This window comes from Trematomus bernacchii, unplaced genomic scaffold, assembly GCF_902827165.1.
Source record: "Trematomus bernacchii unplaced genomic scaffold, fTreBer1.1, whole genome shotgun sequence".
In the NCBI taxonomy this organism is placed as follows: domain Eukaryota; kingdom Metazoa; phylum Chordata; class Actinopteri; order Perciformes; family Nototheniidae; genus Trematomus; species Trematomus bernacchii.
The window spans coordinates 4,462,246-4,474,366 of NW_022988050.1; the positions used below are offsets into that span (position 1 = coordinate 4,462,246).

Genomic DNA, 12,121 nt, shown 5'->3' on the forward strand with positions numbered 1-12,121 from the left:
AGCTCATGCGGCACCCGGCAGCTACTGTCTAAACTAAATACTGCCTTGATGAAACGCCATGTCAAGGATTATTTCTGAAACAGTATGGAGCTCAAAGGCTTTCTCTCTTGCCGGTTATACCACAAGGTGAGTTCCTTTTTATTTCCTGCTTCTTCACACACATGCTCTCCAGTACAGGTTAGCTCTGAGTGTTAGCGAGGCTAATGTAAACACCGACCATATTACGTCCAAAACAGTCGGGCATTGTTTCTGATAGCAACTTTCTGAAAGGGCGGTGGGTCCACATTTTCGATATTACGTCCGTTGTACCCCCGTTTTTTGGGAGATTTGGGTACGGAGGAAAAGAAAGGGTTTTATTTTCTGACGCTGCGTGAGTTCCCTGACACACCGGGGACACATATTTATGTATAAAAGACATCAAAAAGTGCATTTTGGTCCCCTATAATACAAAAGTAGAAATGTAAAGAGGATTGAGCTGGTACTTATATTGAGTAAATAATACATCACATTTTATGTGATGATTTAATGTCATGACGAAAAATTAAATATTCAATATTGTGCATTTGTGTGCAGCAATTCACTCTAGCTGTCCAAAAGATACATTTGAGTAAAAAGTGTTTTTTATGCATTATTTGAGTATACACGAGAAAACTGAAACTGACTTTAATTAAATGTACTATGTGAACAAATTTCACATAACTGAATTAGGTTAGTTTAATGCAATAATATTAAGTTGAACCTTTTGAATTAATCTTAATATTATTTTTTCAACTAACCCAATACAGTTGAGTGGAATCTGTTGACATAATACACAATTAAAGTCAACATTTCAGTTTCTTTATTGTAGAGTATTTGTCCTAGTACTTTGTTTAAATGTAAGATACAAGAAGCTGATCCTATTTGTAGCACAAAGACTGTCGACAGCAACATGACCATGACCACAATCAGCTGGTCACAGACTCCATACTTTCCTAATGTCGCAGCGTCTGCTTCCTTATCCCTGGGAAATTCAAGTCTTTGGCATGTCTTCCTTACTGTTAGTCAGCTACCCCTTGATTTACCAGTAATGTTAGGGGTCAAATGCTGAAGCCTCTGTGGAGAGTCCCCTGCTGATGGGGTCGAAGTGTGAATTTGTCAAAGTCAGGTTGTCAGTTGCCAGGGAATATTGAGTGGTCAAAATGTCTTGAAAAGGAAGGTGATACATAGGGGGAGCAAAATTGGTGGTGCAAAAGAGTGGGGCTCTGATGCGTCTATTTATAAGGTACATGGATCATGATCATGTATACAGTAATGATCACAGGTCACTTCACACCCACAGGCAAGCCTGAAATATCAACTTTCTTTTCCACCCTCACATGCATGTAGCTTGTCATGCTTTGCAGTAGTGGACGATAACAAAGCACATTTAATCTCAAGTAGTTTACTTGCATACTTTTACAAAAGTAAGATATTTCATGTATATTACATGTGATGGAGTATTTTGAGTGGTATTGCTATACGTCACAAGAATGTAGTTACAATTGTGTTAGGAGTTTGTTTTTTTGGAAACACACTCAATTGCTTGTTGTCCGTATTTAGAATCAGAATCAGAATCAGAAACATGTTTATTACCATAGGTTTACACTTACGAGGAATTTGACTAGGTGTCGTGGTGCATACAGTACATCAAAGTAAAACAACAATTAAAACACAGAAAACTAGAAAACATATTTAAAATAATACAAATATAGTCAAATATAAATATAACAGTATTTACATTGCAATGGAATGGAATAAAAAGGAATAAAATATGGAATAAAAATTTAAATTGGCGTTTAGATGCAAATATTGATATTGCATACATGCAAGTAGGGTGAAACAGCTGGCCTGGCTATCTACAACATTACAACCGAAATGCCTAACAATACTTTGGTGCTTTAAAGGTGTTTTTATGTGTACTTTTGAAACTTGGACAGAGATGAGTAGATGTTTTCTCAGCTGTAAGCTAATTGCCTCCTTGTGCTTGCTTGATTTTAAGTGTTTAGACCATGAATGTATTGAGAGAATGAGATACAGTGTTGGAGGCGGTTTGTTTCAATGAAAACCAGACACTACGTCACAGCTAGTTTCAGCTCAGTCATGAGAATGGAGAAAGGAAAATAACACTGGAAATGGCTACTGCGTATTTTAACACTGTTTGGACTTCTATTCAAGTGTTTCGTACTGCGAAGTTGATTTACCTCAAACTTAAATATATGCTGCTTTACAGATGTCTCTTCCCAATGTCAAGTATTTTTGGGTGATGACAATGGGAAGTTGTGATAGCATCATTTGGCCACTACAAAAATGTGTTTCAATGCCCTTCCTCTGGCCTTGGTTCAGATGAGTAGACATCTTTACATCTCTCTCTAGGAAAGAATGTGACTAAGTGTCCACCCCACAAATATTTTTAACCTGTTACTATCCAGTTTCAAGAATACATTTTTTTGAAATATTACTTCAGTATAACACCAGCAAGTATACTCATGCATTTATTTGCATAGTGATGGCGACAGAGCAGTGAAGTGGTGAGCAGTAAACCACATAACTGACAAGTAGGGAGAGTAATTTAAAATAGCTCTGATGCAGAAAATGGAATCACAAAGAAAGTTAAGAGCATGGTAATGAGTGTGTTTGTGTGTGTGTGTGCGTGCGCACGTGCGTGTGTGTGTTTGTGCGTCAAGCGCAGAGTACATTTTGTGAGCGTGTGTGGGCAAAGAAATAGAGACAGATGGTGAAGGGCAGTAATGTATATTAAGTTTCTCAGAGAATATATTGAACAGTTTAGCTTCTCAAATAGTATTTGAATGTTTCAGATAGTGATTAGATAAATATTCATTGGCATAATGAAAATAACTTTTCCCCAGTTAGCGTCATGTGTATCTAATGTGATTAGTCCAGAGTCTGTGAAGATATGGCTATAATGGATTGTCTGCAATTACACATTTAAATTGAATTTTACTTAATATATGCCATGCAGGGGAAGTATTCTAGCCTATAGTGTTTTTAAAGAAGTGACAGAACCCAGAGGACAGTGTCAGGTATACAGTGTGCATATATTGCATTGGGTCCTGACTTACACTGTGTCTCGTTAGTCATGTTAACTTTTCTTATCTCATTTTTCACTTTCATATTTCACAAGGTTAATCTAGACACTGCAGACATTTCAAGTGACAGATTTTAGTCCCCAAAGTTTCTCTTTTTATCTCCTGCCTCTCGGTTGAACATTATATATACCTTCACACCGCAATATTTTCATTCATATTCATGACTGCCGCAGCAAATATTTAGACAGACATTTTTTTTATTCTGGCATTTTGTAGCACCCTCCAGAACGAGAGTGTTGTTGGTGACTTTTTTTGTCATGGTGCAATACATTTTAGAAGTTTACAGGCTGCTCCCAAACCTTCTCTTCAATCTGATAAGGGAATTGATTTGTAGGGCAGCTATAAATATCTGGGGACTTTTACTGATAGCAAACTTCAGAGACAGTCACAGAGATAATTTGCAGGGAAGCACAGCCATTCTCTCTAAAGAAAACCAAATCTTTAACATCTGTTTAATTTATGACCTTGTTTTAACAGATTGTATTGTGTGTATTGCAGTTGTTGACGGGGACTTTGTGAGTATGGTTACTGCTCTGAGCTACACACCAATAACTGAAATACTGGGAGTCATGTGCTGAAAGACAATCATCTTGTTGGCTTAGACAGAGAAACTGATACTTCACACTGGATACACTTCAGAGCAGCGGCACTGCAGTCTTGTTGAATTCATCTGCAATTAGATGGCTGAATTTATCCATGAAATTCAGCAGCAGTGTTTGCCTGTATACCGAATCAGCTTGGTAATTTACATCATAAACTGACCAATTATTGCACTGTCTGGTGGGCATTATAGGTATCTCAGATTGATGTGTGTATTATATTGCTTGTATATAAAACAATGTCTGTGCATTAAGTCTTCTTTTATTGTTTGTTTTCTTAGTTTATTGCATAGTTGGACTTGTCAATGCTTTATGCAAAATATATTTCCCTAACAACACTATAGTTTAACTAGAATCATTTAGCTTTAACGGTGATACTGTAGAGTTAAATTACAATAACAATTAAGAACACCATGCCAAGGGGACATTAAACCACATCTACATTTAATGTATTTAAATGGAATTTTGTGTTGTAATGATTTAAAATAGCACTTTTTTCCCTCTTTCATTAAATGTAATGTGGGTTTTACAATTTACTTTCCACCTTTTTAAAGACCGGTGCGTATTTGGACAACCAAATTCGTTTTTTTTATGGTAACCCAGTTCTGTTTTAATGCGCAAATTAATATAACGATGAATAAAAAAGTATGCTGAATCCCTTTTTAAAAAATAATAATTTTCAGTTACTGGCAATGGTCTCCAGTTTGGTTGTCCTGAATTCATGTATGACACCATGGCACCATCATGTGGAAATATCAGGAAGTTACATTTCATTTAGTGAGTAATACTTTCGCTTCATCGCCTATAAATGGTATGACTGTTATAACACTTCAGTCTCAATATTATTATTTTAATCTCATAATCAGAATACTTTCATGAGTCCCACAGAGGGGATATTTACATTGTTACAGCAAAAGTAAGGTAGAATATTAATGAAGGTAAATAAAATACACACAAATGCACATAAATAACACAAAGTACAATTTGCAAAAGTACACATCCAGGTAGACAACTGTAAGTACAGTAGCAGTATTTTAAAAGAAAATGTAGAAGTAGTAAGCAGCAAGATAACAGTAGTGAAGTATAGATGGATAGATAGATAGATAGATAGATAGATAGATAGATAGATAGATAGATAGATAGATAGATAGATAGATAGATAGATAGATAGATAGATAGATAGATAGATAGATAGATAGGTAGGTAGATAGATAGATAGATAGATAGATAGATAGATAGATAGACAGACAGACAGACAGACAGACAGACAGACAGACAGACAGACAGACAGACAGACAGACAGACAGACAGACAGACAGACAGACAGACAGACAGACAGACAGACAGACAGACAGACAGACAGACAGACAGACAGACAGACAGACAGACAGACAGACAGACAGACAGACAGACAGACAGACAGACAGATAGATAGATAGATAGATAGATAGATAGATAGATAGATAGATAGATAGATAGATAGATAGATAGATAGATAGATAGATAGATAGATAGATAGATATAGATAGATAGATAGATAGATATACGTGTTTACAGTAGAGATACATGAACCTCAAATAATACTCAATATACAGCCCAGTAGTTTACAGATGTGTTACAGTGGCTGAATATTCTGACTGAGAGAGAGCTGATGGTTGCAGTATTTCTGAAGCAGGACATGCAGAGAGTCTGTTGTCCTAATGAGGGACAGTGAGTTCAGGACAGTGAGTCACACACACTGCTGCGTCTCTTAGCACTTCACAAGTGGACGATTTCATGTTCCTGCAATTAAACATGAGTAACATTTACGTGGCTTTTCATTAAAGATGTGAGGAGTTGTATTGAGGGAGTCCCACGATCACAAACTCCTCCCTGAAGACCGGTCGTGTGTGTGTGTGTGTGTGTGTGTGTGTGTGTGTGTGTGTGTGTGTGTGTGTGTGTGTGTGTGGTGTGTGTGTGTGTGTGTGTGTGTGTGTGTGTGTGTGTGTGTGTGTGTGTGTGTGTGTGTGTGTGTGTGTGTCTAAGTGTGTGTGTGTCTAAGTGTGTGTGTGTTAGTGATCTGCGGGTTAGACTTCCAGAGAAGTAATAACTGCAAATATTTGAAAATTAGTCGATGAATACCGACCGGGCCTGGGCAAAAAAAGGTTGTGAATGTTTTGGAGGTAGATTGTAGCAATTTTATAAAAAAAAGAGTCCTTATTATATTATTAAATAGCTGCTTAAAATGGACAATGGAGTTCTTGAAGCTTTTAGGCTGAAAAAGAAAGACAAAGTAACCGCAGCTCCGAAATTATAAATGTTTTCATGATCAATTGCATTTAGTCCTGTATATCCACTCAAACCTAAATCTAAATATGCCATCATTACTTTTAGAAATGATCATAAAAATGACATTAATTAATCCAATGAAACCCTAGTATAACTGTTGAATAATCTGCTTTAAACACAAAAACACAAACAATTCAAGCGTGCAGGAATATGTAATATAAATGTTGTATTATTATTTTTGGATTCAGTTCATTTGAAGCCTTTTGGTAATAACCTCAGGATCAGAATTTATTTAATGACAAGTAGGTTTACACATACATGCAATTTGCTCTGGTTAATTATGGATGGATACAGTTAGAAGTATTGAGTTGGAAAGAGAAAGAGCAAATATAGAACTTTTATAAAAACTATTCAAAAAATGGTTTAATAAATAAGGACATCAAAAGAAAAGTACAATAAGAAAATGACATTTGAGTCCACAAAATGTATGCTGGTGTGTGCAGTATATCAGAATGTAAAGTGGAAGAGCTGTGCAGTTTAACAAGAGGTAGAATTGTGATAAATCAAATACATGTGGGGCTTTGTAACAAAGAAATTAATGAAAAACTGGTAAGAGAAGCAGATGGTAATTAACTTTATTATTACCTACATTTCTGAAGTATTGGAATGAAGATTCGAACATTTTTGACACTTGGCTTAAGCATCGAAGAGGGTGAGCACCTGTGACCACCCTCTGTATGATATGGACATACAGGGCATATACTCGTATGGTAGTGTTCATACTCTGATTGCCCTCTGTAAAATGTGTTTGACACAGAACATATACTCGTATGGTAGTATTCTGTGATTGCCCTCTGTAAAATGTGTGCAACACAGGACATATACTCGTATGGTAGTATTCTGTGATTGCCCTCTGTAAAATGTGTTCAACACAGAACATATACTTGTATGGTAATATTCATACTGTGATTGCCCTCTGTATAATGTGTGCGACACAGGACATATACTCGTAAGGTAGTCTATATACTGTGATTGCCCTCTGTATAATGTGTGCGACACAGGACATATACTCGTAAGGTAGTCTATATACTGTGATTGCCCTCTGTATAATGTGTGCGACACAGGACATATACTCGTAAGGTAGTCTATATACTGTGATTGCCCTCTGTATAATATGCGCTATTCTGGGCATTTTTTTCATTTGGTAGTTTTCATACTGCATGTGATTGCCCTCGGTATAATGTGCGCTTGTTCATTTTGTGTTCATTTTCTGTTTTTCAACCAATGCATTTTTCTTCACACTATATCAAGGCTTATGCTTCATTTCCAGGGAACAACACATTGTGCTGGTTGTAAAGGCTACCTTACACTAAAGTGGAATTGACTGGTGGAATGAATGCAAAACACACTAATCTATATCTGTACTCATAGCTGGTTAGACTTCCAGAGAAAAGTACTTCAAACTGCACTGGAGTTCAACTATCTGGAACTTTATCAAAGACAAATACACACCGGAGGCCGATAAAGATTGTGTCGCTGTTTTCGTAAGAAATCAGAAGTGGAGCGTGACAACATTGTTTGCTTTTCATTGTTCAGAATCACCAATCATTAATCTGATTTTCCAAGGTGTTCAGATATGATCAATTCTTGAGAATATGACTCAAGTAGTGTCTGTACAAAGAGCAACGACATCCCTACTCTCTATATAAAGGCAGCTGAGCTGTGGTAAGTTCAACAGCATTCAACAGATTCTTACTGACCCTCATCTACTGTCACCAGACACGTAAGTGCTCAATAACCTCATAATTACTTGCTTTGGAACAAACCTGTTTACCTATTTTTGTATTTTAAAATTGTATATGCTCAGTATGGGTTATGTCAATGGCCTTGAAATGTGATTATGTCATGTCATTATGGTGATCCACGTTCAAAAACTGCTTTACATGACTCTGTATTATATTGATGCTCACAGTCGTATTGTGTTTCATTTGTCTTTCTTTATTGCAGTTACCCACAATGGCCTCCTACATCTCACAGATTGATGCGTCCCTGAATGCAGCCGATGAGAAAAAGCTCCAATCAGAAGGCTTTGAGAAAATCGATGTTGATGTGAACAAAGGCACGGCAGGAAGTCCTGTGTACATTTGGTTCAAACGTGGATCAACACCAATCACCAGGGTTCAGTTTTCCTTCGCTGATGAAATGGCCGCTGAGTTGAAGAAGTTCGGGTTCACAAAGGTCGATAAGAACCTCAACACTGGAGCAGGAGGAGATGTCATCTACCTTTGGTACTTCAAGGGGTCCGGAGAGTTCGACACTCCCATAGTGGAGATTGACGTCACTCTAGATCCAGAAAGTGAAGCTCAGAAGTTCGAGAGCGGCTGGGAGAAACTTGGCTGTGATCTGAACCGCAGAGCTAAAGGGAACTGGATCTACGCCTGCGTGCAGAGAGAAAAGCAAACGTACATCTGCAACCTCAATATCACTGAAAACTTCGAATCTGACCAAGAGTTGTTTAAGGAAGGTTACATCCGCATAGATGAGGATTGCACTAAGGGTACAGGGGATTCTTATGTGTTCATCTGGTACCGTCAGACCATTATCCCCCAGCGTGCAATCAAGGATCTGCAAATCTCCAACGATGATAAGAAGAATCTGGACCTTCAGCGGAAAAACTACCAGTCAGTGAAAGTTAACAAAAAGGCCGGAGGTAACCCTTTGTGTCTGTGGTACAAGAATGATGGATTGAAGGTATACCTTTCAGTCTTCAGCATCCTTCTCAACACAGCTGCTGTTGAAGCGTATAAGAAAGCTGGTATCATTGTCGTCGAAGACTTCAATCTGAATGAAGGCACCAAAGGCTGCGTCATCTACCTCTATTATGGGGGAGCAGAGGGGAAAAAACGTTAAATCATTTTGATGATGTCCTCTCTTTTTCTGCATCATATAACAATGCAATGAATTACATATAGTATACTTATTCATTCAGAAATGATCAATGGTAGTTATACTGTTTAAATTAATGTTAAGGAAATAGTTCAATCAAATACTTCTAATGACTGCAATGATTTTATTAAGTGATTCAAAAGAAACAATCTGTACGACTTAATCTGCACATGTTTAACCTTTCAATAAAGACAAATTTGCAATAAAGTGTGTTTGCTTGAGACTCCACCCAACATAAACTTAATTTGACCATTTTCACTTGTTTTCATCAACCTAATCCCACCACTGTTCACATAAAATAACATTAAAAAAACGGATTTAGTAGAAAAGAGTCTGACAATGTTAGCAAAGCTTTTTAGAGAAAATATTGCCAGTACTTTATTTTTTGCTAACCAAATCCGAATGCTCAAGGCTGGCATTTAGCCAAACAGATTAGCAACACTTTCTTAAGCCTTCTGTGTTGAGATGAGCCTACCGTGGTGCTACAGTTAGCAGAAAGCTAGGCTATAAGCTAAAAAGCAAAAAAAAAGCAAATTGAAGTTGTACTCTTTTGATTTAATGAACACTTTAGTTAGCTTTTACTATATTCAGCTGTAGGATACACTGTGATGAACAAATAATCCTTCTCGTAGTCAGTGTGTGTATGTGTGTTGAATGACAGTAAACTCAAACTGTTAGCTAAGCTATTAGCTATCCAATTTTAAAGCTATGGGATAAAATTACAAGTTGGAGCCATACTCCTTCAAGTCTGGAAATCAACAACATTGCAGGATTATTTATTCCATGTGAAGCTTTAACCTATTAATCTGAGACTCTGCCACATGCAACATTTAGCATTTTAGCTTGTCAGCATGATAGCATTTTACATAGAGAGGGTGTCTTAACATGCTTAGGGCAGCGTTTCTCAAAGTGTGGGGCGCGCCCCACTGGTGGGCCGCATAGATGTGATAGGTGGGTCGCGAATGGACGCGATGAACGGGAGATTATTTTTATTTGGACCTCAGGCCGGTATCGAACCTGGGTCCTCGCGGGGGCGGTAGTGGACTGTTACAGCCGGAGACTCGCAGCGGCGGTGGACTTTCACAGCGCCGCTGCTCCGGGAACCCGCCGGCGCCGCCGGAGCTTCGCAACGGCGGGTGTTTGCGGCGGTGGATGCGGCGGTGGATGCGGCGGCGGATGCGGCGGCGGATGCGGCGCAGCGGCGCTGTGAAAGTCCACGGCCCACCTATGCCAGAGCCAGCGGCCCACCGAAGGCAGCAGCCCACCAACGGCAGCGGCCCACCGGGAAAAGTCCCGAATCTCCCGATGGCCAATCCGAGCCTGCTCACACACACACACAACTGAAACCAAAATCATTTACAGACATATGTAAAAATCTCTCATATACACACAACAGCGTTGCAGCTGGGAAGAAAAGCAATGTGGAGCGGCACCTCACCACTTCACCACTTTTGTTTAACATATGTAACATTAAGCTGTCTGTGGCTCTTTCCTGCTGTAACAATGCAAATGTCCCCTCTGTGGGACTAATAAAGGTATTCTGATTCTGATTCTGATTCTGATAAGGAGTTTAACCGTGACACTTTTCGAAATCCCGTTTGTGTCCCCCCACTTTACAAATAGGCCTATGTTTATTATTATTTTTTAACGCAAGCCGTCATCGCCACGGAGGAGCACACAGCCTCTGTGAGCGAGCGAGACAGAGAGAGAGAGAGCTAGAGAGAGCACACCTTTATCTATTTAATATAGCCTAGTTAAAAATAAAATAAGAAATCATTCCAATGTGTACTATAGGACAGTAAAAAATGCTACAGGTAACATAAGATAAGAATAAACAAGTTTAAATGATTTGTTATTGGTTGTGATCATATTCTAAAGATGTTTGGATTATTGAAATTGCATACATTCTATTTTAGTAAACACTGAAAACGGGTCCCACAGACCCAAACAGCACACAAAGGTTAAGGGTAAGCATATAATAATGTTAAAATGTGCTAAATATAGGCTATACACCGCAAAAAAACAAAAAAAGGAGTAAAAGTAGCTCACGACTTGTTTTATTTTTTGAAAGTGGCTCTCATCCTAAAAAAGGTTGAAGACCCCTGGCCTAGACAATGGTGACTTGTAAAAAAAAAAATGGGCAGGCAATAGTTCAAACCACTTTCACTGTTTATATTGATATATTACATGAGCAATTTCTCTATTGATCCAACCCTTTTAACGTTGCTGTCAAAGTGCACCAGATTTTTCCTCATTTAAGTAGAGTCACTGGGAAGAAGGAGTAACAAATGAATGTAATGTGACGAAAAATAGATTCTATTTTCATTAAAATGACAGCAACACATTTTGATTGTTAAAAATCATGGCTTGCCTTGGTTCCTTGGATAACGCGCCCCTGCATTTTCCAGTAGCAATGATCCAGGCTTCAAGGTCCAAGGTTAAGTTATTCTGCAATAAATGGCTCCACAACAAAATGCAGATGAAGTCCATTTATGCTACAAGAATAACTAGACAAAAAATCATTCTCTCCACAACTTGTTGTTAAAGGTGACAGGCGCTAGGGGGAGACACAGAAAAAAAAGTCTTCTTCATCACTTCGGCTGAGTTGGGTTAGATTGTGGAGGACTAGAGACTGGGTCAGAGAAGAGGGTCTCAAACACAGACTGTACATCAACCTGAATGTATTGCTCGTCTAAAGGTCTAAAGGTGACAGGCAGACACACTTAGGGACCTCTTTAAAATCCCTTCTTAAATAAAAAAATTCTTTTGACTTTTTCTTTACTGATAGAATTCATTATATCTATTCAAATGAACTTAAACTATAAAGTATACATTTTTCAGCCTGTACGTTTGAGTTTTTATTAGCCCTGTGTTTATTGTAAAGCATGTGTTGCATTGAAAGGTGCTGCAAATGATTTTAATGATTGTTGCCAGCAATAAAGAAATAGTAAAATAAATAAAACAAATACAATTTTGGTAGGAGTCACAATATAAATCATGGGATTCAAAAATACTCACAAATGTTTGAAGAATGTGGCTTAACACACAAGTTGCTCATGAGATCTAGGTACTTGATTTTGGGAAACTTTAACAAACTTCATGGCACATCATTTGAGACATTATCAAGTTGCCACTGTGACAATGTGTAACATCCCAAAGAAGTCGTGACACTGACAGTGTGTT

At 38.0% G+C, this 12,121-nt stretch overlaps 1 protein-coding gene across 1 annotated transcript; it reads left to right on the plus strand.

Annotated features, from left to right (window-relative positions):
• Nucleotides 1-7,730: 7,730 nt before the first annotated feature.
• Nucleotides 7,731-9,095, plus strand: LOC117474003. Its single transcript, XM_034119994.1, has 2 exons — nt 7,731-7,775; nt 8,000-9,095. Exon 2 carries the CDS (start codon nt 8,009-8,011, stop codon nt 8,900-8,902), a length of 894 nt encoding a protein of 297 aa, XP_033975885.1. The 5' UTR covers nt 7,731-7,775; nt 8,000-8,008; the 3' UTR covers nt 8,903-9,095.
• Nucleotides 9,096-12,121: the final 3,026 nt, after the last annotated feature.

What these genes read in the sequence shown, in the direction of transcription:
- LOC117474003 (XM_034119994.1), top strand. Translation starts at nt 8,009, where the DNA reads ATGGCCTCCTACATCTCACAGATTGATGCGTCCCTGAATGCAGCCGAT.